This window comes from Aethalodelphis obliquidens, unplaced genomic scaffold (genome assembly GCF_003676395.1).
Source record: "Aethalodelphis obliquidens isolate GAN/ISIS:26980383/991018 unplaced genomic scaffold, ASM367639v1 scaffold43, whole genome shotgun sequence".
NCBI classification, from domain to species: Eukaryota; Metazoa; Chordata; class Mammalia; order Artiodactyla; family Delphinidae; genus Aethalodelphis; species Aethalodelphis obliquidens.
The window spans coordinates 13945225-13957431 of NW_020837987.1; the positions used below are offsets into that span (position 1 = coordinate 13945225).

A 12207-nucleotide genomic window follows, 5' to 3' on the forward strand; every position below is an offset into this window, starting at 1 on the left:
GTTTCTGATTTGAGGTCAGAATTAAGAGTTAGGATGAAACTGGGACAGAGGATCAAAACTCAGGTGAGAAGGGTCAGAGATATGAGTGGACCTAGAAGCTTAGAATTCAGATATGGCTGTACAGTCAGAGATCAGATATAGGGAAGGAAGAGTTATCTGAGAAAACTGTGCTGGATAATCTGATATCAGAATTTATGGGTTAGAAGTTAATATTCAGGGATGGGGTTGTCAAACCTGGTGAACCAAGGCCATGAAAGTGAGGGGGTGAGAGGTCATATTTGAGGGCCAGAGGTCAGATAGATGGTCCAAGGTCAGACAGAGAGTCAGAGGTTGTGAAGGTGAAAGAAGAGGGACTTGGAGGCAAAAGCCAGACAAGAGTCAGAGGCCAGCCCAGAGGCCAGAGGTCAGAAAGGTGGAAAAAGTCAGAGGTGCAGGCTCAGCAGTCTTGATGGTAGATTTCAGAGGTCAGAAATTAGATACAGGGGTCAAAAGTCAAGGTGATGGCGGACATCAGACTTAGTTTCAGGTCAGGCAGGGTCAGAAGTCGTGAAGGTGGGGAATGTCTGGAAAGGAGGATGAGGAGGATATGAAAGTTTAGAGGTCCTGATAATGGTGACAGTCAGGTGCAGAAGTCAGATTGAGCCCTTCTCCCTTCTCTCCCCCAGGCCCACAGACCCTAATGAGAAGATGCCCTTGAGGGTGTTGAGGTCGCCCAGCCGCAGGAGCTGCTGTGGGGGGTGCCGCCTGCGCCGCTGGCCCCAGTTCTGGGGAGCGCCGGTGACTTCCTTCATGGGCAACGTGGTCAGCTACCTCCTCTTCCTGCTGCTCTTCACCCACGTGCTGCTCATTGACTTCCAGCCCGAGAAACCCAGCGCTCTGGAGCTACTGCTCTACTTCTGGGCCTTCACCCTGCTCTGTGAGGAGTTACGCCAGGGGCTGGGTGACAGCTTGGGCAGCCTGGCAATGGGGGCCCCCAGGACAGACTCCCACCAGGCCCCACTGCGCCGCCGCCTGCACCTCTACCTCTCAGACGCCTGGAACCAGTGCGACATGGTGGCCCTGACCTGCTTCCTCATGGGCGTGGGCTGCCGGTGAGTGCCCTGTGACCCTACACTCCCGGCCCATGGCGGCCTCTGACCCTTCCTTCCTGGGGGTGGGGGCATGGGAGTGGGGATGGGGGTGAGGGGTGGGGTTGGGGGTCTCAACTGTTGGCTTCCCTGCGGCAGGCAGAGGCTAAATCCAACTCCACTTACTCTTTTTTTCATTGAAGTATAGTTGATGTACAATATTATATAAGTTGCAGGTATACATATAGTGATTCACAATTTTAAAATAACTCTGCTTATTCTTTTTTTAAAATAATTAATTAATTTGGCTGCATTGGGTCTTCGTTGCAGTGCGCGGGCTTCTCATTGCGGCGGCCTCTCTTGTTGCGGAGCATGGGCTCTAGGCGCACAGACTTCAGTAGTTGTGGCTCGCGGACTCTGGAGCTCAGGCTCAGTAGTCGAGGCGCACTGGCTTACTTGCTCTGCGGCATGTGGGATCTTCCAGGACCAGGGCTTGAATCCGTGTCCCCTGCATTGGCAGGCGGATTCTTAACCACTCCGCCACCAGGGAAACCCCTGCTTATTCGTAAAAAAAAAAAAAAAAAATCCCATCTTGATTGAAAGTACTGCCTAAAGATGTTCTGTAAGCCGTTTGCTCACATGTGGATATCGGGCTTTAGGGCTGATAGGATAAAATGAGAACCCCACTGATCTTCATTCTAGATCTGGACTTTACAGGATGTTTCTCTAGTCCTCAACATGGTCCCGTAGCTGCACCCCTGCCCTGGACCCCAGAAATCAGGCCACACACCGACTACCACCCTCACCTCCTCCCTCCTCTTCCTCTATAGCCCTGGGTCCCAGGCCCTGTCCTCCTGGCACTTGACTTTCTGTCTCATCCCCCTGTTTACTTCCATGCCTGCCTCTCCCACTTGGACCCTTGCCCCAGCCTCTCTTCCCTCCAGTCCATCCCCCACAGGGCCCGCAAGGGTGTTTCTACACCCAGAGCTGGCCTGTCTCACCCTGCTTCTTGGGGCTCGCCAGCGCCCGTGGACAACCCCTGCCCTTCTCTGCCAGGGCTGCCTCCCTGATTTCTTTCTCTTTTCTTCATTTACACTCTGGCTTGTCTGAGAGCCACTTGCAGTTCCTTCTTCACAAGGCCAGTGGCTTTGACCGTGATCCTTGGTATTTTGAATCTGCGTAATTATAAAATTGCAGTTAGAATTTTACCAGTACTGACGGATTCTTACCAAGGAACTATTTTCTAGTTACTTTAAACTGCCTTGATTGATTTTACATTGCAGGACAGTGAAAGTACCTTCAATTATTTTCTTTTTCAGTTTCTGAAATTATTTCAACTTGATTAATTATTGTTTGGGTTAAGTTTTACAACAAATATTTGGTTCAACATTTGTGTTTTTGTCCTATCAAATTTTGCCAAAATCTAGGGTCTGTGTTTGTGAATTTTACTGTGTGGCTTTTATTTCTTGCGTGTCTGGTTTTCCTGGGTCAAATTTCATAATTTTAAATTTCATCAGGGAGGCCTCAATGCTTTGTCAACTTTTTACTCCATAAAAATCTTGACTGTTTCTGCTTATTTCTTAGCTAATTTACAAAAAACTTAACTGTGAGGAATTACCCTCAAATATTTTCTGTTGCGCAGACTGGGCTATATAATGTTAGTTCATTTCTTCCATAGTTTCTAGATTGTATTGTGTGGTGCCAGAGAGAGGGCAAAGGGCAAATCAAAATGTCCTTGGGAATAAATTGTGTTGTCTTTGGGTCTTGGCACATGCTGTTCCCCCTTCCTGAAACACTTTTCCCTCCTCTCCTTGGCCAAGCCAACTCCTACACTTCCTCTCAGCCTCAGCTTTGCTGTCTCTGCCTCTGGAGGTCTTCCTTTCTCCTACCCAGACTCTGGGTCTCTTGTGTTCCTCTAACATCCTGAGAGTCCCCCCAGTAGTGCTTTGACCATGACTTTTGCTGTCGCTCTCCTCACACAAGATTATAAACGCCTCAAGCCACATCTATCTTGTCTCCCAGCAACTTAAAACATCTTTGAATATAGTCTATGCCCAAAGAAATGCAGAAGTGCGTCCTTATTGAACAAGATTATATTCAAATGAAGAAGAGGATAGAATAGAAACGGATTATCTTCCTCAGCCATTTCAAGCTTCCTCCTTTTCTCAGCAGTTACCTCCATCAACAGTTTGGTGCACATCCTGCCTGTTCTTTTTCTATGCATTTACCTACTTCTTCTATACACAGATATTATACACAGATGATACTATATTTTATTATTCTTTTGCAACCTCTTCTTTTCCTCTGTAATATGTCCTGACATTCTTTCCATGTCAGTATTTGCAAATATTCCTTATTCTTTAAAAATGTTGCATCAGATTCCTGAAGAAGGGTTTTAGTCTTCGCTGGCTAAAGCAGACAAGACAGACTTCTTCTTGCCAGATTTAATAAATGAATGAATTCCTTTCATGAGGCAGTGGGACAAAAATTCTGAACTTCAAGAGATAGAATTAGGCCCCAAATTTCTCTACAAAGCTTCTTTCATTTTCTACTTGAGATAACGTGAAGTTATAATCAGATATTAGCTGCTCTGGGTCCAGTACTCTGATGGTGAGTTGTTTTTTTTGTTTTTTGTTTTTAAATAAAGTCCTACCTGTTAGGACACCACTGCTTTTGAACAGAGCAGACAAAGAACTTTGTGGTCACAACCTAGTGACTGTTTACAGGGGATGAAGTGTCCTGACATCCCCTCTTATAATCTGGATGGTTGACAGCAATGACCCCCTACTCTTTTCTCAGTTGACACACTGAGAGGTATGCTTCCTCTATGCCTTGTTAAAAATGGCACAAGTAATTCGACATGAATAATTTATTAAAACAGCAAGACAAGAAAGTTTTGTACAACACTGTGCTTCTATTTATTCCTTGTATTTTGTATAAAGTATCTTCTGAGAGGAAAGGGCTAGGACCATGTGCTACCACCCTTTAGGAATACCAGTGATGTTTTAGACATTTTTGTCAAGCTCATCGTTTTTTAGGTGGGGGAAGAATTATTGGACAGGAAAAAAAATTCCAAAAAATCTCATTTTACACAGGAGAAATTTCCTGTGTTCTCCAGAATTGAATGGATGAATCGTTTTATTTTGCCAATCCCTTCCGGATGGACATTTCAGTTGTTTCTAATTTTTTATTATTCCAAAGTAATAATACATCTGAGATGTACACTTTGTGGGTCAAAGGGTATGTGTATTCTTGATGTGGAAGGCTTTCCTTGTAAAATAGATTCTTCCGGTTACACATCCACCATCTGGGTAAGACACTGCCCCCTTGAGGACATGCTTGATGATACCTGATATTTTCAATCTTTAAAATTTTGTAGCTCTCAATTTAACCTTTACATGTTTTGACAATCTGATGGGAAAAATGACCTCTCCTTGTTTTAATTTATGCATCCCTGACTCCTAGTTGGGTAAGTTGGGCAGCTTTCATAGCTAAATGGCACATGTACTCTGTCAACTGTCTTTTCATACCCTTCGCCCCAGTTTTTAATTTATTGTGTTCACCGATCTCTTGCATGTATATATTTTTTGGTAGGTGTTCTCCTTATACTCTGGATCCCAATCCTTGGTGGTTTTGTTCTAAGTATCTTCTTACAGTCTGCAGCTTGTCTTTTCACTTTTGTATGTTCTTTAAACATTCTTTTATTCTTTAACTTTTCATTTCGAAAAACCCCTAGACATAAAAAAATTTTGCAAAAACAGCACAGAGAATTCCCATACACCATTCATCCAGATCCCCCAAATGTTAACATCTTATATTATCAGAACCAGGAAATTTTATTTAAATTTCATCAGTTGTCCACTGATGTTCTTTTTCTGGATCAGGAGCCAATCCAGGATTCCATGTTGCCTTTAGTTGTCATGTCTCCTTAATTGTCTCTAATCTGGGACAGTTTTTCAGTCCATCTTTGGCTTTTATGATCGTAACACTTTTGAAGAGTCCAGACCAGTTATTTTGTAGAATTTGCCTCTGTTTAAGTTTGTCTGGTATTCCCTCCTGATCAAATTTACGCTATGTATTTTTGGCAGAAAATTTTGTCTTTCTCTGTCCATCATATTTATGTTATCTTTTAATACACATGAGTTTTATATTTTAAAGTAAATATTCAGTCTTTTCCTTTATTATGATTTTGTGCCTTGTATATAAGACTCTTTTTCTTATATAACATTTATCTTATGTCAAGCTTATGAAGAAATTCTATATTTTCTTACTAAGATTTTGATGTTTTGCCTTTTACTCTAGGTTTTTAATCCCTTCAGAGTTAAAGTACATGATGCAAAATAGAGATATAATTTTTATTTTCCCCATAGGGATTGCTGATGTTATTCACCATTTGACTTTCCTCTGTGAATTGTGTGTTGTTATCCTTTATCCGATTTCCTGTTAGGTCGTTTGTCTTCTGCTTATTGGTTTGCTGGAACTCTCTATATTTTGCCTTGTATAGGTTGGACAAATATCCCTGCAGTTTTCACAACTTGTTTGTTACAGGGACCTCCCAGCTTTTTGCTAAGGCCGTTGTTCATGCAGCATTATTTAATGGGTACCAGCGCCCTGCGTAGCCCAGCTTGGCACTGTCACGGGTGCCAAATTTTAAATCTGAGTAAACCCCGGGTGAATCGAGGTAGGGGGGTGGTCCCAGGTCTGGCCCTGGGGAGGCCACATCCTCACCTTCAGCCTGGTGTTGGGAAGACTCGGGGTTTTGCTTTACACCGTGTAACCCTTGAGTGACCCCTGCCGCGTCTGCCATACCCCAGGCTGACCGCAGGACTGTATGACCTGGGCCGTACTGTCCTCTGCCTCGACTTCATGATCTTCACGCTGAGGCTGCTGCACATCTTCACAGTCAACAAACATCTGGGGCCCAAGATCGTCATCGTGAACAAGATGGTGAGGGGTGGGGTAGGACTGGTGTGGGCGGGGCCAGAGGAGGAAAGGGACGGAGCCAGGGAAGGTGTGGAGTCTGGAACGCAATGTCAGGGAAGGAGGCGGGGCTTTGGATGCAGGGGCGGGGCCAGAGTAGGGAAGGGCAGGGCCCAGATTGGTCTCATCTTCCTCTTCTGCAGATGAAGGACGTGTTCTTCTTCCTCTTCTTCCTTGGCGTGTGGCTGGTTGCCTATGGGGTGGCCACGGAGGGGCTCCTTAGGCCCCAGGACCGTAACCTCTCGAATATCCTGCGCCGGGTCTTCTACCGGCCCTACCTGCAGATCTTTGGGCAGATCCCCCAGGAGGACATAGACGGTAAGGAGGGATGAGAGGGCCTGACACCCTCCCTCTGAGTCCCCTCTCTCTCTCCTCTATCTCTGGGTCTCTGACCCCTCCTCCTTCTCTTTGCGTCTCTGTTCTCCCCTCTTTCTGGGATTCTGTCTCTCTCTCTGCTCTCCCATGCCCGTCTGGATTTCTGTCTTCCTTAGGTCTCTGTCTCTCTGGCTCCATCTCTATCTCCCTTCACAGCGAGCCTCATGAAGCCCGACAACTGTTCATCGGAGAAGGGCGTATGGGCGCGCCCCTCAGGGACCCAGGCAGGCTCCTGCGTCTCGATTTATGCCAACTGGCTGGTGGTGGTCCTCCTCATCATCTTCCTGCTCGTGGCCAACATCCTGCTGGTCAATTTGCTCATCGCGATGTTCAGGTGAGTCCCCACTGCTCTCTGATGATCTGACCTCATCTGGGTGACCTCACCCAGCATGACCCTTGACCCCAGCATGATTCTTGATCCCAGCTTGACCCTTGACCCCAGTCTAAGCAATTCTAGTTTTAGTCTCTGACTCTGATTTAAATCTAATGCTGGCTTGTCCCCAAACCCAGTCAGAGTCTGCTCCTGACCTGGACTTTGGAATCTGATCTGCTCTCTGAGCCCAGGCTGAAGATTTAAAAATTTTTTTATTGTGGCAAAATATATATAACAAAATTTGCCATCGTCACCATTTTTAAGTGTACAATGCAGTGACATTAATTACATTTATAATGTTGTACAACCATCACCACTATCTATTTCCAAAACATTTTCATCACTCCAAACAGAAAGTGTGTACGCATTCAGCAAGGGTTAACTCCTCATTTTCCCCTCCCCTGCCCAGTTCCTGGTAACCTTTAATTTACTCTCTGTGTCTATGAATCTGCCTCTTGGAGGTGATTCATGTAAGTGACATCATACAATATTTGTCCTTTTGTGTCCGGCATAATGTTTTCATTGTGCAATCATGTTGTAGCACGTGCCACCACTCCATCCCTTTTTATGGCTGAATAATACTGATGTATTGATATAAGACATTTTGTTGATCCATTCATCTGGTGATGGAAACTTGGGTTGGTTCCATCTTTTGGCTATTGTGGATAATGCTGCAATGAACACTGCTGTTCACAATTGCTGTTTGAGTCTCCGTTTTTTATTTCTTTTGGGTATATTTCTAGAATAGAATGCTGGGTCATATGGTAATTCTGTTTAGCCTTTCTGCATCCTTACTAACAGTTGTTATTTTCCTTATTAAGAGGTTCTAGCCATCCTAGTGGGCGTGAACTGGTTATTTCATTGTGGTTTTTTTTTTTTTTTTTTTTCATTGTGGTTTTGATTTGTATTTTCCTGACTGGTGACATTGAGCATCTTTCCATGGGCTTATTGCCCATCTGCACATCTTTAAAGAAATGTCTGTTCAAATCCTTTGCCCATTTTTTAAAATAAATTTATTTATTTATTTTTATTTTTGGCTGTGTTGGGTCTTCGTTGCTGCGCAGAGGCTTTCTCTAGTTGCAGTGAGCGGGGGCTACTCTTCGTTGCGGTGCACGGGCTCCTCATTGCAGTGGCTTCTCTTGTTGCGGAGCACGGGCTCTAGGCGTGCGGGCTTCAGTAGTTGCAACACGCGGGCTCTAGAGCACAGGCTCAGTAGTTATGGCGCACAGGCTTAGTTGCTCCGCGGCATGTGTGATCTTCCTGGACCAGGGCTCGAACCCGTGTCCCCTGCATTGGCAGGCGGATTCTTAACCACTGCACCACCAGGGAAGCCCCATTTGCCCGTTTTTTAAATTGAGTTGTTTGTATTTTAGTGTTTGAGTTGTAGCAGTTCTTTATTCTGGATATTAAACTCCTATCACATATATAATTTGCAAATATTTTCTCCCATTCTGTTGGTTGTCTTTTCCTTTTCTTGATAATATCCTTTGATTCTTAAGTTTATTTATTTATTTGTCTGTGCCACACAGCTTGCAGGATCTTAGCTCCCTGACCAGGGATCGAACCGTCATCCCCTGCATTGCAAGGTGGATTCTTAACCACTGGACCACCAGGGAAGTCCCTGGGATTTTCTATTTCTATATGTAGGCTATATCATCTGTCAATGGAGACAGTTTTACTTCTTCCTTTCCAATTTGGATGCCTTTTAGTTCTTTATCTTGCTTGCTGTGGCTAGACCTTCCAGTATAATGAATAGAAGTGGTGAAATTGGGCATTTTTAAAAAATATTTATTTTCTTTATTTTTTGGGCTGCGTCGGGTCTTAGTTGCGGTATGCGGGCTCTTTGTTGTGGCGCGCGGGTTTTTCTCTCCCTAGTTGTGGTGCGCAGGTTCCAGAGCATGTGGGCTCTGTAGTTTGCGGCACTAGGGATCTCTCGATGAGGTGCAGGAGCTCAGTAGTTGTGGTGTGCGGGCTTAGTTGCTCTGCGGCATGTGGGATCTTAGTTCCCCAACCAGGGATCGAACCCACGTCCCCTGCATTGGAAGGCAGATTCTTTACCACTGGGCAACCAGGGAAGTCCCAAAAGTGGGCATTCTTGTCTTGTTCTTGATCTTTGGGGAAAGTTTTCAGTCTTTTTTCATTGAGTATGATGTTAGCTGTGGGTTTTTCATAAGTACCTTTTATCATGTTGAAGAAGTTTCCTTCTATTTCTACTTTTCTGAGTTTTTGTTTTGTTTTTGTTTGAACCATGAAAGGGTGTTGGATTTCGTCAAATGCCTTTTCTGTGTCTCCATGTCAATTGAGATGACCACGTGGTTTTTCCTTTGTTCTATTAAGGTGGTATATTACATTGATTGATTTTTGTATGTTGAACTACTCTTGCATTCCTTGCATATATCCCACTTATAATCTTTTCAATATGCTGTTGCATTAGGTTTCTAGTATTTTGTTGAGGATTTTTGCATGTATATTCATAAAGGATATTGGTCTGTAGTTTTCTCGTGATATCTTTATCTGACTTTGATATCATCATGGTAATGCTGGCCTCATAGAATGAATTGGGAAGTGTTCTCTCCTCTTCAATTTTTTGGAAGAATTTGAGAATGATTGGTGTTAAATCTTTTTTAAATGTTTGGTAGAATTCACCAGTCAAACCATCTGGTCCTGGGCTTTTTTGTTGGGACATTTTAAATTAGTGATTCAATCTCTTTACTTGTTATAGGTCTTTTGAGATTGTCCTGTTTCTTCTTGAATCAGTTTAGGTAATTTGTGTGTTTCTAGTAATTTGTCCATTTCATCTAGGTTATCTAATTTGTTGGTGTACAATTATTAATAGCATTCTCTTATAATCCTTTTTATTTCTATACGGTTGATAGTAATGTCCCCATTTTCATTTCCTATTTTATTATTTGTGTCCAGGCTTTTTTTTTTTTTTTTTTTGCGGTATGCGGGCCTCTCACTGTTGTGGCCTCTCCTGTTGCGGAGCACAGGCTCCGGACGTGCAGGCTCAGCGGCCATGGCTCACGGGCCCAGCCGCTCCGCAGCATGTGGGATCTTCCCGGGCCGGGGCACGAACCCGTGTCCCCTGCATCGGCAGGCGGATTCTCAACCACTGCGCCACCAGGGAAGCCCCAGGCTGACTTTTGAACCTGACTCCAATCTCTACTTAATTCATGATAGCTTTCCCAACTTGACCTATGACATCTGACCCTGGACACTCCTAACCCAGCTATTAATTGCGTCCTGTAATAACCTCCAACTTTATTGATCTTGACATCTGCCTGCTGCCTTGGGCTTCAAACAGATATTGCGTGACAGCTAATCTTCATCCTCTCTTCCTGAAGGGGCGTTGACCTCCAGTGACCCTTGATCTCTGGTCCCCACAGCTATACCTTCGGCAAAGTACAGGCCAACAGCGACCTCTACTGGAAGGCGCAGCGCTACAGCCTCATCCGGGAATTTCACTCTCGGCCCGCACTGGCCCCGCCTCTCATCGTCATCTCGCACGTGTGCTTACTCATCCGTCGATTGCGCAGGCTCCGGGCCAGCTTGCCACCTTCCGCAGCCGTCGAGCATTTTCGTGAGACCCCCGGCTTGGCCCAAAAGAGAGAAACCTAGGGGGCGGAACCTGGAGAGAAAGAAGAGCATGTATAGGCTGGAGGAGGAGGACGCCCAGGAGCACTAGTGGGCAGGGCTTAGTCTGTCAGGGAGCTGGGCGTGGGATATTAGTGGGAGGCCTAGAACGGCGAGGGGGCGTGGTCTGGGAGATCACCAAAGCTCACGGTTTTGGGTGGGGAAGCTGGGTCTAGGAGCAGGCGTGGCCCGAGGATGGGCGAGCCCTTTGACTCTCTCCTGACCCCACTGTCCAGGGGTCCGCCTCTCGAAGGAAGCGGAGCGGAAGCTGTTGACGTGGGAGTCAGTGCAAAAGGAGAGTTTCCTGCTGGAGCGAGCTCGGGACAAGCGGGAGAGCGACTCTGAAAGTCTGAAGCGCACGTCGCAGAAGTGAGGGCGGGGCCTGGCTCTGGGCGGGGCTTTTGGCTTAGGGAACAGAGCCCATGATTTAGGTCCTGCAAAGACCCAGGCTAGAGGTGGAGCCTGCAGGGACAGGGTCCTGGAATGCTAGGGAGAAAAGCTGAACCACTGAGGGCGGGTCTTCGAAGGTGGGCGGGGCTGGTAGGCTGCGGGCACCGATCTGAAACCCTGGATCCCCAGGGTGGACACAGCATTGCAGCAGCTGAGACAGATCCGCGAGCACGAGCAGCGTCTGAAAGGACTGGAACAGGAGGTGAGAATCCCGGGCCAGGCTGGGGGAGTATGGCTGGGGTGAGGGGCAGTAGGGTTCCAGTCTGGTGCCCTGAGGTCCTCCCTGCTCCCCAGGTCCAGTACTGTAGCCGTGTCCTGGGCTGGGTAGCCGAGGCCCTGAGCCGCTCTGCATTACTTCCCCCAGGGGGGCCGCCGCCCCCAGCCTCACCTGGGCCTAAAGGTCAGTGTGTGTGGTGTACCTGTATCTCTGGCATCTGTCACTACCTACGTCTGTGTCCCTACTTTCCGGGTCTCTCTTCCCCTACGTCGGAGTGTTTTTCTCTTTTACTGGCTTTCCTTAGTCCCTGGTTCACTCTCAGTCTCCTTTGGGCTTTTTGTACATCTTTCTTTTTGCCAGTCTCTTATTTTTTTCTGTCTTCGTCTCTATGCCCACCACCTCTTCTCTCTTCCCCCAGACTGAGCCCTGCTGGTGGACTTCAAAGAGGAGCTGCCATAGGGAGTTTTGGTCCCAGAGTAAGGCCTAGCAGGTCCTTGACCCCTGCACCTGGCGACCTTGTCCTTGAGGTGAACCTCATGCCCATGGACTACCACCTCAGCTGCTGTCACGATCACTGCAGGGAGTGTCATCCATGCAAACCACAGCAGGCTTGGATCCTCCCAGAACCAGCCCTACTCTGGGAGCATGAGCCGCTGGAGCCCAAGCATTCATTGCCTTTCAAGGCTGTACCACAGTCTGCTGGGCCAGAGAAGGCTGCAGGGTCGTTGAGGTAAAGGACCAGAGCCCACTCACAGCTCCCCACACTGGGGAAATAAAGCCATTTGAGAGGAGTAGCATCCGGATGCTTGATTCTTGGGGAACTGGTGGGTGTATAGATCCTTTGGGGATGGGGGCTGAAGCTGGGGATGTGTTTGGGGTCCTTGGTTCGTTTGCTGCTTTATTTCAGGTATCCCCCAGCTGTTTCTTCCTCTCAGCCCCACTATTCCTGTGTGACTCAGGCCCAGCACCTCTTGTCTGCACTATTTTGATGACTCTCACTTCAGTGGGACAAGAACCCCAACCATCTGTACCCCCCCCCATTCCTGCCTACCAATGAAAGAAGAACTCAGAGATAAAAAGGAGAGTATTTCCTGGAGTGGGGGTGGGTGGGT

General features: G+C 46.6%; 1 protein-coding gene across 7 annotated transcripts in view; it reads left to right on the top strand.

The window, feature by feature from the left end:
- The window catches only part of TRPM4 (transient receptor potential cation channel subfamily M member 4), a 34753-nt gene extending 22861 nt beyond the window's left edge, over positions 1–11892 (top strand). For 3 of the 7 annotated variants that reach the window (XM_027080167.1, XM_027080169.1, XM_027080172.1), the window contains 9 exons: positions 666–1091; positions 5882–6014; positions 6191–6365; positions 6579–6756; positions 10182–10375; positions 10665–10797; positions 11008–11080; positions 11155–11278; positions 11514–11892. In XM_027080167.1, coding sequence (XP_026935968.1) covers positions 666–1091; positions 5882–6014; positions 6191–6365; positions 6579–6756; positions 10182–10375; positions 10665–10797; positions 11008–11080; positions 11155–11278; positions 11514–11518 — 1441 coding nt within the window. In that variant the 3' untranslated portion in view covers positions 11519–11892. Of the gene's footprint in view, positions 1–665; positions 1092–5881; positions 6015–6190; positions 6366–6538; positions 6757–10181; positions 10798–11007; positions 11081–11154; positions 11279–11513 lie in introns of those variants that run through there. The other 4 variants (XM_027080168.1, XR_003427454.1, XR_003427455.1 and 1 more) reach the window with 4 other exon arrangements.
- The last annotated feature ends 315 nt before the right edge of the window (positions 11893–12207 follow it).